The following is a 21,490-nucleotide window of genomic DNA, read 5'->3' on the forward strand; positions in this document are numbered from 1 at the left end:
AAGTATAAAGACTAGCTAAAGGTAGAAGTTTGGAAAATGACTAGAGGAACAAAATTTTATAAGTACAATAGCTTAAAAATGGGTTTGGCCAAAAGAGAATATTAAACTTGGGTAGTACTAATATTCCACTACACTATAAGACAATTTCAGAACTGAAATGAACACTTAAGAGTACTAAATAGTAACCTCTATATATCCGGATGAACTGTAGTTTGGAAATCAAACAATTAAATTCTCTTTTTTGAACAATTTGTCAGCTGTACCATGGAATACCAATGCCCTTCCTTCCCAATCTTTGTTTCTTTCATAATCTTCATCTTCATCTTATTCAAAACACTTAAGAAATCAAAAATCTCAACTCGAAATCTTCCACCAGGCCCATGGAAGCTACCTCTAATAGGCAACATGCACCAATTAGCCGGAGCCTTACCACATCGTCGCCTAGGAACCTTAGCCAGCAAATACGGACCTATAATGCGCCTTCAATTGGGCGAAATCACCAGCATCGTAATTTCTTCGCCTAAATACGCGAAACAGGTCATGAAAACCCATGACATCACCTTCGCTCAACGGCCTCATCTCCTCGCTACGACAGTCGCAACTTATAATTACACAGACATTGCATTTGCGCCGTACGGGGATTATTGGAGACAAATGCGAAAAATTTGCACGCTGGAACTGCTAACCGCAAAACGCGTACAGTCGTTTCGATCAATTAGGGAAGAAGAAGTTTCGAAACTTATGAGATCTTTGTCTTCGAATGCTGGATCAGCAATCAATTTCAGCAATATGATCAATGCAGTGACGTATAGTATCATTTCGAGAGCAGCATGCAGTAAGATATGGAAGGGAGGAGATGTATTCATACCTACTATGAAGAAATTTATAGTTGCTGCAGGAGGTTTTAGCCTTTTTGACGTGTATCCTTCCGTTCCGGCGCTTCATTGGTTCGATGGAACGAAATCGAGATTAGAGAAAGCTCAAAAATTAATAGATAAATTATTTCAAAATATCATTGATGAGCATAGAACTGAAAGGGCAGCAAGAAAATCTGGTGGTAAGGATGAAGAAGATTTGGTGGATGTTCTTTTGAATTTTCAAGAGCATGGAAACCTTGAAATTCCTTTAACAGACGACAACATCAAAGCAGTTATCCTGGTTAGTGCATCTCTATTCGGGTTAAAAACACTACAAACATTTGTCCCATATTTCAATTCATATTTAAATAGCTACTATAGATTTTGTTTCATATACTCTTATGTTATAGGCTTATTTCCTTAAAAAAAACCCACCTTGTATTTTTTTTCCGTTTATACTCTGATCTTATAAAAACACCATTTGTACCCAATTTTGAGTTTTTATGTTTCATCTCTATCCAAAAGCATTAAATTGTACTCTTTTCATTTGAAAAAGAGTTTAAAACAATCCTTTATTTTTAACCTATATACTAATTAGATATTAATATTATTAATAGTACAAAAATACCATCTTCTTTAAAAAATTAAAAATAATTATTTTTTTTTAATTTTTTTAAAAATTATTTCAGGAACCGCCGCCGCTCCTTCTCCGTGAAGAAGGAGCAGCTGCTCCTTTTCCACTTTTGGAGAAGGAGCAGCTCGCTCCTTCTCCACTTTTGGAGAAGGAGCGGTGGCTCCTCGTTAGTTGCAGATTTTTTTTAATTTATTTTATTATTTATAAAATTAAAAAAATTAATTAGTTGTTTGGATGTATTTGATTATTTTTTAAGTTTAAGGATTTATTTGTATTTTCTAAAATAGAAAAAGTATGTTTTAAACTCTTTTTCAAATGAAAAGAGTACAATTTAATGCTTTTGGGTAAGGATGAAACATAAAAATCTAAAATTGGGTACAAATGGTATTTTTATAAGGTCAGGGTATAAACGAAAAAAAGTGCAAGGTGAAGGTTTTTTAAGGAATTAAGCCTATGTTATAACATGAAGTAGTTAACCCATAATTTTTTATGAGGCATGTAAAATATAATACTGATATGATTTTGTAAAGAAGAAAAAAGTAAAATACAATAAAAATGGACAACTATATTATCAAATCCTATATAATGATATCATTTATGAATTTACATTTATAAAGTGAACAATTGTCTATCATAGGCATCTACCTATGGACGTCATTGTCAGATGATAACTAGTATACCAATCGACATGAAAACATAGTTTAAATATATGCTTCACTCAGTCACCATATTATCAAATAGGAAGGTCACTATTTACCATCATTTGTAATAAAAATTTGGTACCAATTTGATACGAGTTATAATTTTAGTATCAAACTGAAACATACGACAAAAGTTTGGTACCACTAAGACATTAAATCTGCATTCATTCTCTTAGATCATACCTTATAGATATAAGTCTTATGTATGCATATTTTATCTGCTATTTATGTCAGGATGTTTTTTCCGGCGGTAGCGAGACATCATCAACAACAGTAGAATGGATAATGTCTGAGCTTTTGAAAGATCCAAGAGTGATGGAAAAGGCACAACAAGAGGTAAGAAAAGTCTTCAGGAAAGAAGGAAATGTAGACGAATCACGCATTCATGAACTCAACTACTTGAAATTAGTAATCAAAGAAACTCTAAGATTACACCCTCCTCTTCCATTAGTACTTCCAAGAGAATGTAGAGAGAGTTGTGTGATTAACGATTACGACATTCCGGTTAATTCAAAAATAATTGTGAATGCGTGGGCAATCGGAAGAGATCCAAATTACTGGAAAGAAGCTGAGAAATTCTATCCAGAAAGATTTCAAGATTCTCCAATTGATATTAAGGGAACTGATTATGAATTTCTTCCATTTGGTGCTGGAAGAAGGATTTGTCCAGGGATATTGTTTGGTATGAGCAATGTTGAGTTTCCATTTGCACAATTGCTTTACCATTTTGACTGGAAGTTACCTGATGGAGTGAAACCGGAAACTTTTGACATGGCTGAAGATTTTGGCGTTGTAGTGAAGAGGAAAAATGATCTTTACTCAATTGCTACGCCATACATTCCTCAACTTGCCGAGTAAAACCTGCAACAAGGATTCTATAAGTGTTACTTCATATAAAGAAATAAAGAAACTAACTGTTATAATGACATGTTGTAGAGTTTCATATTTCTTCATGTATTAATGTACCTATGTTGTTTTCACGACATTGTTATGATGTTTCTTTCAAGTATGATTTTCTGCTAAACTAAGTTGGGGTTATTAGCTTCTGCCCTTGTTCATTGGGTTAAATCCTAATGAAATCAAAATTTTAATATAATATTCATCAATTCATAAAGGAGAGAATAGTATCTATTTCCACCCTTTATAACAACATTTTCATGATATTATTTTCAGTTTAACATGTTTATCACTTCTGTATTTTGATACTAATAAATATTTTATTTATTTTCTGTATAATATAGTTAAACCATTTAAATCTTTTAAAACAGTAATATTTCTATCCAAATTTTTATTCTTTAAATTAGAGTAATTATTAGATTTTTATATGCGCATGTAAATTTTTAAATGAGTAAGTTTATTTCTTACTTTTTCCGTTCCATCTCACCAAATGTATTTGTCTATAGTAATTTATCTTTTTAGTATGTTAAGGTGATTTTAAATATTATCTTTCAAATTTACTCATTTCCAATAAAAAAAATCTATGATTCAATTTATAAAACATTTATTAATTAATAGGGTTATATTAGTCTTTATGCTTACAGTTTAAGACAAAAATACTAACATTTTTTTAATATATACAATTTTGGCTAGATGGACAAATAAAGAGCATGGATTGCCTGATCCGGTTGATCCGCTATATAGGCTGGTTCGCGTCTGCTAGGAATTGCCCTGTTTACTATAGTGTTCCTAACTTTACCACGGTAGAGGATATATGTTAATGGAAGCTGCTAATATATGGATTTATGATGGAAAGGAAAAATATAAGTTATTCGTTTGCCGTCTCAGAATAAATGGGAACAAGATAGAAATTATAAACAATAAACATAAATTACTGGAAATTGTAAACACTAAATGCATTATTTTCTTTTATATATTTTAAATTTATTTTTATATAAATATTTTATTCTGTTTTAAAAGAAAACGGAAAAAGTATTAAACTATCACTTATGATAAGCTTATTGTTGCAAATCCCAAGAGAGTGAAATATATTATATCGAGTCGGTTAAAATCTAAACCCTGCAAGCACATGTGCCATGAAACCAACTTCATGACTTCATTTTATTTTTCATTTTTAGTTATTGAATAGCCAGAACAAGCTGTCCCTTTTGTCTTTTCCTACCTCAAGTCTATTTTATGGTAAACATGTATTAAATTTAATACTACAGCACAAATTTAATGATCTGCATACCGTAGAAACTTGAAGAGATTATAATATTCAAAGCTTTGAGATCATGGTCAATAATGCACTACTTAAATCAAATGACTAACTAAACAAGCAACAATATACGCAATCTATGCGTTTACTAACCTCAATATATCAATCAACAAGTTGAGTCTTATTTTCTTGAGAATCACTGTCTTCGCTATGGAACACCAATTCTCTTTCTTTGCAATCCTTTCCACCTTCTTCCTTTTCATCTTTATGTTACTGAGAATATGGAAGAAATCAAAAATCAGCAACTCAATTCCAAATCTTCCACCAGGTCCATGGAAGTTACCTATAATAGGAAGCATGCACCATTTAGCTGGCTCTCTTCCACATCGCCAACTAAGAGACTTGGCCAACAAGTACGGACCTCTTATGCATCTTAAGCTTGGTGAGCTTAATAATATCGTCGTTTCTTCGCCTGAAATGGCTAAAGAAGTGATGAAAACGCACGATATCACGTTCGCTCAAAGGCCTTTTCTCCTTTCTGCAAGTATTGGAACTTATAACTGTTCAGACATAGCTTTTGCACCATACGGAGATTATTGGAGACAGATGCGAAAAATTTGCACGCTCGAGCTACTGACTGCAAAACGCGTGCACTCGTTCAGATCAATAAGGGAAGAAGAAGTGTCAAAACTTATGAGATCCTTGTCTTCAGGTGCAGCAGGATCGCCAGTCAACTTTAGCAAGATGTTCAATGCTGTGACGTATAGCATTATTTCAAGAGCAGCGTTTGGCAAGATATGGAAGGGAGAAGAAATTTTCATACCAATTGCAAAGCAACTAATAGAAGCAGCTGGAGGTTTTACTCTTGCTGATGTGTATCCTTCCATCAAATTGCTTCACTGGATAAGCGGGATGGTGCCTAAGATTAAGAGAATTCATAATAAAGCGGATAACATATACCAAAACATCATTGATGATCACAGAACTAAAAGGGCAGAAGCAAAATCAGATGCTTACGATGAAGAAGATTTTGTAGATGTCCTTCTTAATTGTCAGGAGAAGGGAGACCTTGATATCCCTATAACAGACGACAATATTAAAGGAGTCCTTGTGGTCAGTACATCTATCCCTTCATCTCTGTTAAGATAATATTATAGTTGATTCTATTTGTAAGTACTAATATTAAAGGTCTTGATGAAGTTCATAATCCCGTTCAAATTGCACAACCCCATGTAAATCAACAGGATAATAAGCACCCAGAGAGATTAATTTGACATAGTATCATGGCCTCCATACCAAATGTATAGAATTCGAATCTTGTATGCTCCATTATAACCTTAATCTTTTAGGCTGGCTAGTTGTTTGACAAAGACAGGGAAAGCTGATAATGCCAAAAACTTCATTAGGATTGAATCAGTTTCTTCACACGTAAAAATTTGTACAGGTCTCTAATTTGCACAGTGTCTTACTTACTTCAGGACACTTTCATTGCTGGTAGTGAGACATCATCTACCACAGTAGAATGGGCAATGTCTGAGCTGCTGAAAAATCCAAAAATGATGGAAAAAGCACAAGAAGAGGTTAGGAGGGTCTTTGCAACTGAGGGAACTGTTAATGAAGAACGACTCCACGAACTCAACTTTTTAAAGTTGGTCGTCAAGGAAACTCTACGGTTACACGCTCCTGTCCCATTATTACTTCCAAGAGAATGCAGAGAGAGTTGTGTGATTAACGGTTATGGCATTCCAGTTAAATCCAGGGTAATTGTAAATGTGTGGGCCATTGGAAGGGATCCCAATTACTGGCCGGAAGCTGAAAAATTCAATCCAGAGAGATTCTGTGATTGCTCCCTTGATTATAAAGGGACAGATTTTGAATTTCTCCCATTTGGAGCGGGAAGAAGGATCTGTCCAGGATTATTGTTCGGCATAGCTAATGTGGAGTTTCCACTTGCACAGCTGCTATACCATTTTGATTGGGAACTTCCTTCTCAAATGAAACCAGAAGCTCTCGACATGGATGAAGAGTTTGGTGCTGTAGTGAAGAGGAAAAACGATCTCTGCCTAATTCCTAAGCCATACATTCCTACACTTGCTAAGTAAGATCTCAAGGTAATGAGTAAGTTGGAGTTTTATATATTTGGTCAACTGCTATGGCCACATCTGAATAATTGTCTATGTTCATTTATGTAAATGTGGCATTGACCTACCTGTCTAAATAGTAATGAGCTTTTAAGTCTGTTCTGCTACATTGGGTTCTTAAATTCCTGTTCTGTTTCAGTGAACAGAGTTACTTACTTCTAGGTAAAAGAATGTTTGTCAATTTGCAATGGTATTTTAGTTTCATTTTGTTTCTTAAATCTATTTTTTTCCATTCTTTTTGGAGTGGAAATATTAACAATAAAGAAGGAAAAAGGATCAAGGAAGACAGCACCAAAATTAGCTACTCCCGTGTTCTCATTCCTACAATCCAAAACCACTCCAGAAATTTTTGACATCGCTAAAGTTTCTAATCCGAAAGCACTCCAGAATTCTTTGACATCACTGAAGTTTCTAAGAGAGAGTATATAAATTAGTCACCATAAAATAGACTCTATAATCATATATTTGGTATCACATGACAGAATCACGGTTGCTAAGACCGATCTCATTCCAGTACGTTAGGATAAACATCAGGAAACCAAACCAAGGATCCATATGCAGACACATAGAATGAGCCAATTCTAACATAAACATCAGGAACCAAACTAAAGCTCCATATGCAAACATATAAAATGAGCCAATTCTACGAGCAAAAGATTACCTTCAGCTGTTGAAAGCAGCAGACTCTGCCAAGGAAAGGTCATATTGCTCAAGATCATAAGGAAAAGCTCCACACCGGCGTATTTCTGGGACACCTGGAAATTTAGCATCAAAAGAAGAGAGGAATCAATTCACTCTGGCTTTTGATTGACTTGAATTTCAATGAAACCAAAATCGTGCGTGAATTAATTAAGAAACGAACCATGGAACCAAACCGATAATTAACCAAATTATTCACATAAAATGCAATTATATTAAATTCAAGAACACTAAGTTAAATAACCTAACTCACTTATTCTAAAAGCATTGCATTATTATCTTAATGTGAGAATTTCATGTCCTTTTGGTATATCAGATGAGCAAAAATCGAATCTCAAAACCCTAAGAAATTATTAACAATAATAACTGTAACAAAAAGGAAACGACACTAACCAGTTAGCAGTAATGGTGTGATGAAACCTGCAATTAGTTAGATGATGAAGCTATTATTATTTGATGAAAATGGATTTTGAGAATAAGAGAATGAACTGAAAATGTTTGAATTTTTAAAGAAACAGTGGCTGTGTGTGTGTTCTTAGATCAGTTAATTTCCCTCCATTCTTTTTTTCTTTTAATTTTTCAGTGCTACTAAACTCATGGGATTTTTCCTAAAAACATTGTATTAAAAAATAGTTAATTACAAATTAAATCACGAATTTTAGCGTGATTTGTAATTATAACACGAATTTTGAAACTTGACAATCTGGGCCACTAATTTCCATTTTTTAGCAAATCAAAACACCGAAATAAAAGGAAACATTGACGTGTACTTATAATATACAACCACGTTAGCATTTTTACTGTTGCATGATTGGTCGTGTTTCAATTTGTCAAAAAATGAAAATCAGCAACGGACATTGATAAATTTTAAAATTTATATTATAATTGCAAATCACATGAATAACGATGGATATAAAGATCCAAATTTCAACTTCAAAAATTGTTTTGCTTCATCTCATATCTATTTGCAGATTAGTACAAATTTTGGTCTTTAATGTTAATTTTTTATCTATCGAAATTCTGTAATATGTTTTTCCATTGATCTTTGGGTATTTACATTTTCCTATTTTATGTTAATTTTTTATCCCTTAGAATTCTGTAATATGTTTTTCCGTTGATCTTTGAGTATTTACATTTTCCTATTTTTCAATTGTGTAAAAAGTTGTATACTATCATTTTTGGAAGAAAACATGATGAAGTTTTAAAGGTTAGTAATATCAATTTTCAGAAAGTTTGTATATCAAAAAATTGAGACATTAGTTATGTTGTCAAAGATGTCTCAGCTAATATAATAATTTTTTTTTATTTCAAGAAATCATCTAGCTGTTTATATATGTTTAAATTACAACTTAAGAATTGATCATGAGATTGTTGATTCTCTTACCTTGTGATAATGTTACAAATATTTATGTTGACTTGCAATCCAATTTGTATTTAATTTGGGTCATTCATCACTCAAATCTATATTGGAATATTCTGGGGAGCTAATGTTCTAAGTTATTTTATTTTAGGGAAAATCTATTTGGCCCGAAAATTATGGCCACAATTTGGCCAGAAGGGGTTCTTTTGAAATTAAAAACATAATAAGGTTATCACTGCAAATAAAAACCTATTTAGCTAAAGAAACATTTATTACTTTCGGTCAAAGTCCATTTATAGAAACAAAGCAACATAATTCAAATATTTTTGGAATTCGGTTTTTACACTCCACAATTTATGAGTAGGCTAATATATCCCTATAGTACCTCCTCTTTATTTTTGTCTCTGTGACCCCTTTTATAGTTATAATTTATAATTTTTTGAAAAGTGCAGCAAAATAATAGTGATAGGTTTTTATTTCTTATTAATGTATATTTTTTTTTGTATTGTATAATTTTTAATTTATTATTTTTCTTAAAAACTTAATTATAGTCATACAAAAATCATTAGTTTATTTAAATACAAATTTTTTCCAAATATAATTATTTAAACATATCATTATTTATTAAGTTAATTTGGATTTAATTATTACTAAATCATTTACTTTGAAAAAATATTAATAAGTGCATGAAATTTTAAAGCTCATTAGTTAATAATTATAACAGTTATAATAGTATTATTATTAGTAGTAGTAGTAATAAAACATAATGCTGTAATAATTTGAAATTAATATTTCTACTCTAAAAAATCTAATTAAAAAGAGCAAAAAGCTTTAAATTTATACTAATAATTTATAATTTAATGACAAGGAATTAGTTAAATTAAATTTATTATTATAATCAACTATAAATGAATAATTTACAGTTTAGTATTAAATTGAAATATGTCATTTAAAGATTAAATCATGTGAAATAATAAATCATTATTTTTAGTTTTATTCCATTTTAATAAGTTAATTTTTAAAAACATTGATATGAAATTGGTTCTTTTAATTACTATATTGATAACATAGTAGTATAATTAGTAGGGGCGAAGCAACCTCGCCAAGGACAAATATCGCTAAGTCAAACATTTTACCGACCTAGTATCAAGGATTGACCCCGAGTTGTGGCAAGCAAAGGACACTCCGACCAAATACTTGAGCCCGAAAACGTATAATGCAAACGACCTTCATAGGTCGGACCCGACCACTCCAGATTCACAGACCTCGTGATCTGGGGGGTCACCAGACTGAGGATGTCGAAGTATCACCTCGGATGTATACATTAGACAACGTCAGATCAGAGGTTCTTTTCGAGTTTCGGAACTAGAAATATAAAAGCTCTGCCTAGCCAGATCGGAAAGACGAGCTCCGAGACTTTGTAACGATCCATACTCATGTGTAACTGATCCTGAGACCACAGAAGATCCTCTGACAGGTGAGTGAGGAATGTTCCCTACACCTGACACACCAGGACGGTTTTGGAACTCACTTGCTCCTTTTTCACTACAAGTTCACCCTCGGCTTATGCCCAGCTTGAAACTAATTTTTATCATCCAATATATTAAATTTATATTGGTATGAGTCAAAATTATTTGAATCTATATTAGAATTTAATCTATACTATATATAAAAATACAGATGGAGGGAGCATGCACATTTACGTTAATGCCCTTTTCGCTTATAAAATTTAATTATTAATTAAAAACTATAAGATAATTATTAAAATCTATTATGGCCTTAATATTTATATTTATAAAATTATTATATGTATAGCATGTAGTTATTCGAGATCACTTTAAAAAATTCAAGTCAAGCTCGTGGATCAATTTAATAGACTTGCGAGACTCACGAGCCTCTTACACACATAAAGTAAAAAAAAATTATTATATTATTTTTTTATTTGTTTATTTAAATGTATATCATTTTAATTGATTAAAGTATATATTTTATTTAAAAAAACATTAAAATACATCGACTGTGATATTTTTTTCTTAATTTTTTATTGACCTCAAGTCAGATATCGTTTGAGATGGACATCAAGCTTGTATAACAAGTTGAGATTCGAGAGGTTGAATTTGAATTTAGCTTAGATTCAACTCGATTTGTTCATGCTCCTAATTTGCACACACATTGACTTGATCATTTATTTTTTTTATTCTAGCTCAAATGTTAATTTTGTATTCTACTTATCTACAATGACGACATATTATCATTATTTATTGCTTTTGAATTATTTAAAATTTTCTTTTATTGAATATGTTACTATAATTTAGTATGTCTCTCTTAAAATTATATATCTAGATCTCTACTAAATTAAATATTTTATAATTTTGATTATTCAATATTTAATTTTGATAAAATTTATTCCTATTTTCAAATGTTTCACAAATAATTTTTACTTTTTCATAATCATTTACAATCTGTAAACTACTAAAATAAGGCTATGTTTTGTATAAAGTAAAAATATAATATATTAAATGTACACTATTTTTCAAATTTTTGTAAAATCTTTAATTTTTTTTATTTCAGTTGGTCTTTACAATGTGGATATTTTTAATTAATAATATAGGGACTACTTACTAAAATTATCAAATATAAGGGTGTTTTAAAATAAAAAGAAATAATGTAAGAACCTGATAATGAAGTTTTCCGTTTATAAATATTCATGTTGATGTCTTCTTTGTTTGCCGTGCCATTATTTGGAGTAATTACTAGTACACTTAAAAGTTTGTGCATATTTGAGTACAATTAGAAAGATCATAAATAAAGAGACTGATTTGCAATTTATAATTATTCTGGTCATTTTGTGTCCACTGAAATTCGGGCCAAATAGCATTGCCCTTTATTTTATTCTTTGCAGTCCAACATTTTTTAGCAACTTTTCCTCTTGAAGTGCACTACTTTTGTTATATTCATGCATCATTTACTATTTTTTTCATTTTTTCTTTTTTCTTTCTTTTTCTTATACCCGCATATATTAATGCAGATCATCTCAAAAGCCTCTTATGCTATGAGCCTATGACCTCCATTCTCTACACAAGAGTGTTCCTCTTTTATTTTTAATTTTTTTGATGTATTTTTTTAATTGGAATTTAGATGTGTTCTGATGATATATGTATCATTGTTAAATTATATAAAGTTTATGATGTAAGAATATTTTAAATTTGGATTAATAAATATTTTTTTTTTCTCAGTATTATATTATATATATTGAATTATACTTTATTTTGCATTATCAATCCAAATAAGTTTATAATCAATATTTGCTATCACCGGAATAGTTAACTATATAAGTTTTTCAAGACAGTATTGGATCATTAATTAAAGCATACCAAGCATTTATTAATTGATTATCTGTCAATCCCGAAGCAAAGTAAGGGTTGTGTACTAAATATAGATTAAATGACTAGAATGCATGAAGCAAAATAAACAAATATGTCATTAAGTCCACCTTGTAGAACTGTTTTTCGGATAACTTCACCTTTCTATTTTCTAATTTAATAGCAGTGAAGAATTTATGTTTCAATGATGTTGGCAGCAATAAAGAGGCAATTGAGGTCTAGAATTTAACCATTAAAGTGTAGTATAGTTCCTAACAGTGTTTTAAAAACCGGACCGGATTGTCTGGTCAAACCGGAATTCGATCAGTTATGCGGTTCTAAAACAGCAAAAAACCAAAATTCTGGTCGAGCTGGGTTGGACCGGATTGGACGGAATCCAACCGGACAAACCAATAATTGAACCGGTCAAATTGGACAAAAAAAATTAGCGGCGGAAAAATCCATCGCTAATTTTAATATCTTTATTTAAAAAAATAAATCATTGAACCGAAGTCGAACCGATTACCGGTTGAATCGAGAACCGGTGGCTTCACCGGTTTGGCCTTTAAAACACTGGTTTCTAACTAATCTTTTGTAATTGATTTGGTTTTTATTAATAATGTTCTTTTGGGTGAAAAAGTCAGATGATGAAATACTAATTAAGGAGGTGCCAGCCAAACTGAGATGTCCAAGTGATATTTTTCTCATTCAATCTTCATTAAAGAAAAAAGGTATAGAATTTAACATTGATTGTAGGCTGCTTGAAATTTCTGACCAAGAAGGGAATATACGTGCTTATTGAAAATTAAATTAAACATTTAGGTTGGGAGTATGAATTTTAAGAAAAATTAAAAATACATAACCTTAATCTAGCATCAATGAATTTATGAGGAGCAAAAGTATATGAGTTTTGAAACTTAAATAGAGAATAATGGGCCTCATTAATTGAGGAAGAAAAATTACATGCATTTTTGAATTTGTTAATAAAATTAAAGAATCCTCTAAAAAAAAATAAAGAATAGGAGAAGAGTCATGAAAATAACAGCACTGGAAAAAGAGTCCTGAAAAATAAAAATGTTGAATTTATAGTGAGGTAATTGATAAAGAGTGGGTGATAAGTCATGGAAAATAATGGCTCACGATTTTATTATTGATATAGTATATAGATTCGTTTTGATCAAATAAGTAAGGCTGCAAATAGAATAGTCAAAAGCTATATTTACAATTATTTTGAGAGTCCCTTTTTTCTTTCTTTCTTCATGGGATTTCGAGAGCATGCTTTAATCTTTGTCTATTTCTACTAGGACCGTAAATAAACCGAATCGAGCCGAATTTTAAGGTGTTTATGACCAGATCGTTACATGAAAAAGATATTCATATTCGGTTTATATTCTTTCGAACTTTGAACGGAGGTGTTCATGTTCAACTCATTTAAAATTTATAGTGTTTATGTTCAATTCATATTCGTTCGTTTAGCTGGTAAACGAACAAACTTGATTAGTACTTAACGAGCTTGTTCATGAGCTCGTTCAATTAACAGCTAAACGGACGAAAACAAATTCCACTTATTTAGCAGTTAAACAAACGAAAACGAGCTGAACATTAAAAAATTATATTGAATAATTAATTTTTTAAACACATACTAATTATCTAAAGAAATAAATTTTAAAATACTACTGATAAACCGAACCAACAATTACCAGACATCATTAACAAAAAAAACATAATCACCATAAACAATAATCCGAAACATAAATAAAAACTACATACTTCTAGTAAAACTATTTAATTTTAATGAACTAAAAATATATTTTGTATTTAATTTTAATACGAGTTAGTTCGCGAACTCTTAATCGAACTTCTATATGAGGCTGTTCGTGAACTCTTTATTGGACTTCTGTACGAGCATGTTCGCGGACTTTTTATCGAGCTTATATACGAGTTTGTTCAAGAACATTAAATGAGCTAATATATGAAGTGTTCGTAAACGTAAAGTCCAACACCACTATGTTCAGTCAGTTTAAATAAATGGATATAAAATTAAGTCCGCCCTCGGTTCATTTAAAATACGAACAAACATAAACCGACCTTTTATCGTTCATTTACAGCCCTAATTTGTACCTTCAAATCTGCAATATGATAAATGTGTATAAAACTAAACCATTTAGTGATCAACAGTTGGTTAAAAGAATTACTATATTATTCAAAGCTGTCAGTTGTTAAATGAATCATAAGTTCACTAATCTCAAAACATCTCTGCAATTTGTTTTATTTTCTTGAAAATTCACTTTCTTTTCCATGGAATACCAATTCTCTTACTTCCCAATCCTTTTAACCTTCTTCCTCTTTATGTTTATGGTATTCAGAATATGGAAGAAATCAAAAATCAGCAACTCAATTCCAAATCTTCCACCAGGTCCATGGAAGCTACCTATAATAGGAAGCATGCACCATTTAGCTGGCTCTCTACCCCATCGCCGCCTTAGAGACTTGGCCAACAAGTATGGACCTCTCATGCATCTTCAGCTCGGTGAGCTTAGTAATATCGTCGTTTCTTCGCCGGAAATTGCTAAACAAGTGATGAAAACCCATGATGTCATCTTTGCTAATAGGCCTCCTCTTGTAACTGCAAGTGTTATAACTTACAATAACAAAGACATCATATTTGCACCATACGGAGAGTATTGGAGACAGATGCGAAAAATTTGCATGCTCGAGCTACTAACTGCAAGACGCGTGCAGTCCTTTAGATCAATAAGGGAAGAAGAAGTATCGAAACTTATGAGATCCTTGTCTTCGAGTGCAGCAGGATCACCAATCAACTTTGGCAAGATGTTCAGTGCTGTGAGCTATAGCATTATTTCAAGAGCAGCGGTTGGTAAGATATGGAAGGGAGAAGAAATTTTAATACCAATTGCCAAGAAAGTGGCAGAAGCAGCTGGAGGTTTTGCTCTTGCTGATCTGTATCCTTCCATCAAATTGCTCCACTGGCTGAGCCGAACGGTGCCTAGGCTTAAGAAACTTCATCAACTGGCAGATAATATATACCAGAGCATCATTGATGATCATAGAAGTAAAAGGGCAGCAGCAATACCAGGTGCTTATGATGAAGAAGATTTTGTAGATGTCCTTCTCAACTGTCAGGAGCAAGGAAACCTTGATATCCCTATTACAGACGATAATATAAAAGCAATCCTTGTGGTCAGTACATCTATCCCTTCAGGCCAAACATTTATACTAATCATTTTACTTACAACATAGTTCAAAATAGGCAAAATGTATAGTTCAATATTGAATGTAAAAGAAATTATAATACATGAAAACATATATCAACTAGCTCAGATGGCTACATGTGCAAAATTATATCAGAAGTGATTCGGTTTCTTCATAAATCAAAATTTGTGTTCTTCATCTAATGTACACAATGTCTTACTTTAGGACATTTTCAATGCCGGTATTGACACGTCAACTACAGCAGTAGAATGGACAATGTCTGAGCTGCTAAAAGATCCAAGAGTGATGAGAAAAACACAAGAAGAGGTGAGGAAGGTTTTTGCAACTGAAGGAAATGTTCATGAAGACCGACTCCACGAACTCAACTACTTAAAGTTAGTCGTCAAAGAATCTTTGCGATTACACCCTCCTGCTCCATTATTACTTCCAAGAGAATGCATAGAGAGCTGTGTGATTAGTGGTTATGATATTCCGGTCAAATCCAAGGTGATTGTGAATGCGTGGGCAATTGGAAGAGATCCCGAATACTGGCCGGAACCTGAAAGATTCTATCCAGAGAGATTTCAAGATTGCTCGGTTGATTATAAGGGGACTGATTTTGAATTTCTCCCATTTGGTGCCGGAAGAAGGGTCTGTCCAGGATTGTTGTTCGGCATAGCTAATGTCGAGTTTCCACTTGCACAGTTGTTATACCATTTTGATTGGAAACTACCCAATGGAGTGGAACCAGAAACTCTTGACATGGATGAAGTTTTTGGATCTGTAGTGAAGAGGAAAAATGATCTTCATTTACTTGCTACGCCATACATTCCTCCACTTGCCAAGTAACCTCTGTAAGCAAAATACTTTTAACCTAAATCAAATAATTGCAAGATCTATAACGCAATTTAATTCAGCCATATATTTACATACCTTGTTCCATGCTTTCAAACCTTAGTGGATAGATCGAAGATAATCTTTGTTGCGGAAACCTTCTTCTTCGATCAATAAACGAATTTCTCGCCTCTCTTCCTTTAACCGTTCTTGTTTTCTTGATGATTAGAAAACTGCTGTAATTTTTTTGTATTGTACGTGTTTTTCTTTTCACTTTAAGGTGACTTTATATAAGGGAGAGGTGAAGGGATTGAAACCCTAATTCTAACCCTTAAGCCCAACAACCATCACATTGGGCCCGTACTGTTAGAATTAGCCATAAGTCACATGGGCCATAATTGGATTAATTAAATAAGTCCAACATTCTCCCACTTGACCCATGTAGACGACTTGATGATACAACTACTTTAAGATGCGCACTTTACGTTGAACATTTCAAGTCATCATCTTTACTTAAGTTAAACTGTTGGAATCATGATGGTCATAAGTCATTTAATCGACATAATCCCTTCCATGTATTACGCAACAATCCAACTTAAAGAAAACCATAATTTGAGGAACACTGTAAGCCTCAACTATTATTGTCTTTTACAGACACCACCTGTCATTATGAAAACCATAATGTATACCATAATACAAACAACAAGTGAACAAAGCAAAAACACAACCATAATTGATATCATCAAAATGTCACTGTAATATGAGCAAACAAAACCATAAAGTATATATACTTCATAACTATCATGTTAACAAGGACTTGTCCTTAATACCCATACGTTCGACATGACCCATAAATGTCTTGGGCGGCAAATCTTTAGTTAACGGATCCGCTACCATCAGATCAGTACCTATATGCTCAATTGACACTTTCTGTTTTTGCACTTCTTCTTTAACAGACAAGTACTTTAAATCCATATGCTTAGCACCTTTAGAGTACTTGTCATTTTTAGAGAAGAAAACAGCTGCGGAATTATCACAATACATTCTCAGCGGTTTGCTTATACTGTCGACAATACCAAACCCTGAGATAAAGTTCCGCAACCACAATGCATGAACTGTGGCCTCAAAGCATGCCACAAATTCGGCCTCCATAGTGGAAGTAGCAATGACAGACTGCTTACCACTCTTCCATGAAACTGCTCCACCTGCAAGCAGAAACATGTAACCGAATGTAGATTTTCTAGAGTCTACACATCCGGCATAGTCTGAATCTGAGTAACCTATAACATCAAGACTGCTTGATCTCCTATACGTGAGCATGTAATTCTTAGTGCCTTGTAAATACCGAAGAACTTTCTTTGCAGCTTTCCAGTGTTCCATTCCTGGATTACTTTGATATCGGCCTAACATTCCAACAGCAAAACTGATATCTGGCCGAGTACATGTCTGAGCATACATCAGACTGCCAACTACTGATGCATAAGGAATATTTTCCATTTCCTTACGTTCCAAGTCATTCTTTGGACATTGCATTTCACTGAATTTGTCCCCTTTCTGAATTGGAACTATCCCTGCAGAGCACTTATCCATTCTGAATCTCTCTAAAACTTTGCTGATGTAGCTTTTCTGAGACAGTCCCAACAGTCCTTGTGATCTTTCTCGGAATATTTCTATTCCAATCACATAGGATGCCTCACCCATATCTTTCATTTCAAAGTTTTTAGAGAGAAACTCCTTTACATCATGTAACAACCCAACATCATTTGCAGCAAGAAGAATATCATCAACATACAGGACTAGTATGATAAACTTACTCCCACTAACCTTCATGTAGATACACCGGTCAACAGTGTTTTCTACAAAACCATAAGACAATATGGTACTATTAAACTTAAGGTACCATTGTCTGGAAGCTTGCTTTAGTCCATATATTGACTTCTTTAATTTACACACCAACTTTTCCTTTTCTATGGTCACAAAACCCTCAGGTTGATCCATATACACTTCTTCCTCTAAATCACCATTCAGAAAGGCGGTCTTTACATCCATTTGGTGAAGCTCCAAATCATACTGAGCTACCAAAACCATAACAATTCTTAAAGAATCCTTTTTAGAAACTGGAGAAAAGGTTTCTTTATAGTCAATGCCATCCTTCTGAGTGTAACCTTTAGCAACAAGTCTGGCTTTATACCTTTCGATGTTGCCATTTGAATCGCGCTTGGTCTTAAAGACCCATTTGCAACCGACTCGTTTTGAACCTTCTGGCAACTCAATTAATTCCCAGACTTTATTATCACTCATTGATTTCAGTTCTTCCTTCATAGCATTGAACCATTTTTCAGAATTGTTACTTTCCATGGCTTGTCTGAATGAGACTGGATCTTCATCAATACTTAAGTCACATTCATGTTCAAGTGCATAAACCACATAGTCATTTGAAATAGCAGGTCTTCTTTGCCTTTCAGACCTCCTCAATTCTATTCCATGTGGTTCCACATTCTCTTCCGCGACTTGCATATTGTCAATCGGTTCATTATTGATATTCTCATCATGTGGGTTTGGATAATTCATTTGTTGTTCTTGAATGTTGTGTGGCTGTGATACAACAATAGGAACAACAACTTGAGAAGAAACATTGGATATTAATGATTCATCCATAGTTTCTTGAATATCCACCTTTCGTGGTTCTCCACTCCCACTAATTTGCCCATTCTCAATAAACCGAGCATTTCCAGACTCAACTATTCTCGTACTATGGTTAGGACAGTAAAATTTGTATCCTTTTGACTTTTCAGGATATCCTATGAAGTAACCACTAATTGTCCTTGCATCCAATTTCTTTTCATGTGGATTATAAAGCCGCACTTCTGCAGGGCAACCCCAAACATGTAGGTGCCTTAAACTGGGTTTCCTTCCTGTCCACAGTTCAAAAGGAGTCTTAGGAACTGCCTTACTAGGAACCCTGTTAAGCAGATATGTAGCTGTCCTTAATGCGTACATCCACAAGGATAAAGGAACATTAGTGTTACTCAACATGCTTCTAACCATTTCCATAAGAGTACGATTCCGCCTTTCAGATACACCATTTTGTTGTGGTGTACCAGGCATTGTATACTGTGCACAAATGCCTCGATTTTCAAGGAACTTTGCAAATGGACCTGGACATTGTCCATTCTCATTAAACTTTCCAAAGTATTCACCACCTCTATCAGACCTCACCACTTTTACCTTTCTATCTAGTTGCCTTTCCACCTCATTAATGAACACTTCTAGAGTGTTCACTGATTGAGATTTTTCATGCAGTAGATACACATAACAGTACCGTGAGAAGTCATCAATAAATGTGATGAAGTACTTTTCACCACCCCAAGATGGAGCATCAAAAGGACCACAAATATCAGTGTGTATCAATTCAAGCAGTTCACTGCTTCTTGTGGCTGAATTCTTTGATATGTGTTTGGTTTGCTTACCTTTAATGCAATCCACACACACTTCCCAGTCAACAAAATCCAACTGAGGTAGGATATCATTTTTCACCAACCTCATTAACCTTTCTTTGGATATATGACCTAATCTTTGATGCCATAAGAAAGCAGAAGATTCATTATGTGCACTACGTTTACTACCAATACTATGATCAACATGAAACAAGGATTCAACAAAATCAACATTAAGATTGAAACGATATAAACTGTCAATTAAAGTACCAGAACCATAAAAGTACTTGTGTTTATATAAAGAAAAACAACCATTTCCAATCTTAAAGTTAAAATCTAAAACATCCAACTTTGCAACAGAAACTAAATTTCTAGCACATCCAGGAACATAGAGACACTTTTCAAGATCTAGGTGATAGCCAGAATCCAAGATCAATCTATACGTCCCAGTTCCTTCTATTCGTGCCTTCATTCTGTTTCCCATATACAAGAACTTTTCAGTTCCGTTTATGGGCTGGATTGAAAGGAATCCCTGTGTAACATGAGATACATGAGTAGTTGCACCAGAATCTAACCACCATGTATTACTAGGAACTTCAATAAGATTTGATTCGAAACATACTGAAATATAGTACATACCTTTCCTTTCGAACCATTCTTTTCTCTTTGGGCAATCCTTCTTGAAGTGTCCCTCCTTACTGCAAAAGTAGCACTTGGGCACCTTTTGGATCTGACCCTCATTAACAGTTGTTGAGGTCTTCACCTTCTTCTTAAATTTCTTTCCTGGTTTAGGCTTACTGCTGCTACCTTCATTATGGAATGTAAGGTGAACTGAGTTTCCTTTCACCTTCTTTAATCTCCCTTCCTCTTGAACCAGCATGGCCTTAATTTCTTGAAGGTTCCATTTTTCCTTAAGTGTGTTGTAATTCACATGGAACTGGCCAAAATCTGATGGAAGAGAGTTGATGATGAACTGTACTAGGAATGACTCACTCACATCCATACCCAAAGTCTTCAACTTTGCTGCTAGGTTCACCATACTTGTTACATGATCATGAATGGGCTGTGACCAATCAAATTTCTTTGTTGTCAGCTCACTCATCAAAGTCCCAACAATTGACTTGTCAGTTATGTCAGATTGGGAGTACTCTTTGATCTTCATCATAAATTCCTTTGCATCCTCTGTTTTGGGCATTGATGGCTTGACATTTTCCGCCATCGTCATTCGCATCAAGTTCAAGCTCAACCTGGTGGATCTCTTCCAAGCCTCATAGTAGGATTTTTCATCCTCGGTACTGGCTTCCGTAATCATTGCAGGTTGTTCTTCAACAACTAAGGCTAGGTCCAAATCCATAACGCCCAGCTGAAAAAGCACTTGTTCAGACCAGTCAGCATAGTTAAGTCCATTGAACTTGACTACTCCATTTCCCATAGCAAACAAATTAGTAGTAGCTGCAAAGACATTACACATGCTCACACTTTTAATACTTTGAGTTAACCATGATTCAGATTCAAACTATAATAAACTTTAATAATGTATTTAAGTTCACCTTTGGGTAATCCTTAAACACATAACCATAAAACATAATGATGCCAAATAAATAAACTTTAACAGATAATTCATCATACTTAACCAAGACACAATTTCTTTGGAAATTTAGTGTAAAACTTTCATGTGATAGAATCATGTAAATAAATACTTTTCAACAATATTTTCACATATTGAAACATGATCTCTATAAAAAATATGATGATTTATCTCTTTAATTTCATTAACTATAAGCAATGGTCTACCTTTGGGTCACCTCATAGCGTCATAGTTTATGAACTCAATTGTTCAATTTATCCTTAATGTCATATAACAGCATCAATTAATATAAACAATTGAGATATGCACATTTGAATGTTAAAGATTTTATAGCAAAGTCACTTTGGCGACTAACATGCCATACTATACATAAACATTCAATTTAGCAAATAACCTTTAATAATCAAACGTCTAAAAACCTTCAACACGGTCACTTTGGTGACTAACATGCTATTCAATATCTAGACATTCAATAAAATAAACTTTAACAATCAAATGTCTAAAACCTT

The 21,490-nt window shown here is 33.2% G+C and overlaps 3 protein-coding genes and 1 long non-coding RNA gene across 8 annotated transcripts; 3 read left to right on the plus strand and 1 right to left on the minus strand.

Moving 5' to 3' along the window:
• The first annotated feature begins 264 nt into the window (after positions 1 to 264).
• Positions 265 to 3,050, plus strand: LOC126668886 (cytochrome P450 71D445-like). Its single transcript, XM_050362105.2, has 2 exons — positions 265 to 1,158; positions 2,427 to 3,050. The coding sequence occupies exons 1-2, from the start codon at positions 265 to 267 to the stop codon at positions 3,048 to 3,050; spliced, it is 1,518 nt and encodes a 505-aa protein (XP_050218062.1).
• On the minus strand, positions 674 to 7,802 carry LOC126668890 (uncharacterized). 5 transcript variants are annotated; one of them, XR_008790117.1, is made up of 7 exons: positions 7,581 to 7,801; positions 7,150 to 7,243; positions 5,365 to 5,425; positions 4,501 to 5,266; positions 2,935 to 3,053; positions 869 to 939; positions 674 to 763 (listed from the first exon to the last, which is right to left on the minus strand). It is a non-coding gene; the product is annotated as an uncharacterized LOC126668890 (long non-coding RNA). The 5 variants fall into 5 exon arrangements; XR_008790118.1 differs by lacking the exons at positions 674 to 763; positions 869 to 939 and having other exon boundaries at positions 2,189 to 3,053; positions 4,501 to 5,101; positions 5,171 to 5,266; positions 7,581 to 7,802; XR_008790116.1 differs by lacking the exons at positions 674 to 763; positions 869 to 939 and having other exon boundaries at positions 2,189 to 3,053; positions 4,501 to 4,620; positions 4,691 to 5,266; positions 7,581 to 7,797.
• LOC126668883 (desmethyl-deoxy-podophyllotoxin synthase-like) lies at positions 4,558 to 6,706 on the plus strand. The gene is made up of 2 exons (XM_050362099.1): positions 4,558 to 5,460; positions 5,826 to 6,706. Exons 1-2 carry the CDS (start codon positions 4,558 to 4,560, stop codon positions 6,447 to 6,449), a joined length of 1,527 nt encoding a protein of 508 aa, XP_050218056.1. The 3' UTR covers positions 6,450 to 6,706.
• Positions 7,803 to 14,207: 6,405 nt separating the features above from the next.
• On the plus strand, positions 14,208 to 15,971 carry LOC126668884 (desmethyl-deoxy-podophyllotoxin synthase-like). The gene is made up of 2 exons (XM_050362103.2): positions 14,208 to 15,110; positions 15,348 to 15,971. The coding sequence occupies exons 1-2, from the start codon at positions 14,208 to 14,210 to the stop codon at positions 15,969 to 15,971; spliced, it is 1,527 nt and encodes a 508-aa protein (XP_050218060.1).
• The last annotated feature ends 5,519 nt before the right edge of the window (positions 15,972 to 21,490 follow it).

The sequence above is a fragment of the Mercurialis annua genome, linkage group LG2, assembly GCF_937616625.2.
Source record: "Mercurialis annua linkage group LG2, ddMerAnnu1.2, whole genome shotgun sequence".
Taxonomy (NCBI): domain Eukaryota; kingdom Viridiplantae; phylum Streptophyta; class Magnoliopsida; order Malpighiales; family Euphorbiaceae; genus Mercurialis; species Mercurialis annua.

Coding starts and splice junctions, on each gene's coding strand:
- LOC126668886 (XM_050362105.2), top strand. CDS start 265: ATGGAATACCAATGCCCTTCCTTCCCAATCTTTGTTTCTTTCATAATC. Junction 1,159..2,426: donor ACATCAAAGCAGTTATCCTG/GTTAGTGCATCT, acceptor TATTTATGTCAG/GATGTTTTTTCCGGCGGTAG.
- LOC126668883 (XM_050362099.1), top strand. CDS start 4,558: ATGGAACACCAATTCTCTTTCTTTGCAATCCTTTCCACCTTCTTCCTT. Junction 5,461..5,825: donor ATATTAAAGGAGTCCTTGTG/GTCAGTACATCT, acceptor TACTTACTTCAG/GACACTTTCATTGCTGGTAG.
- LOC126668884 (XM_050362103.2), top strand. CDS start 14,208: ATGGAATACCAATTCTCTTACTTCCCAATCCTTTTAACCTTCTTCCTC. Junction 15,111..15,347: donor ATATAAAAGCAATCCTTGTG/GTCAGTACATCT, acceptor GTCTTACTTTAG/GACATTTTCAATGCCGGTAT.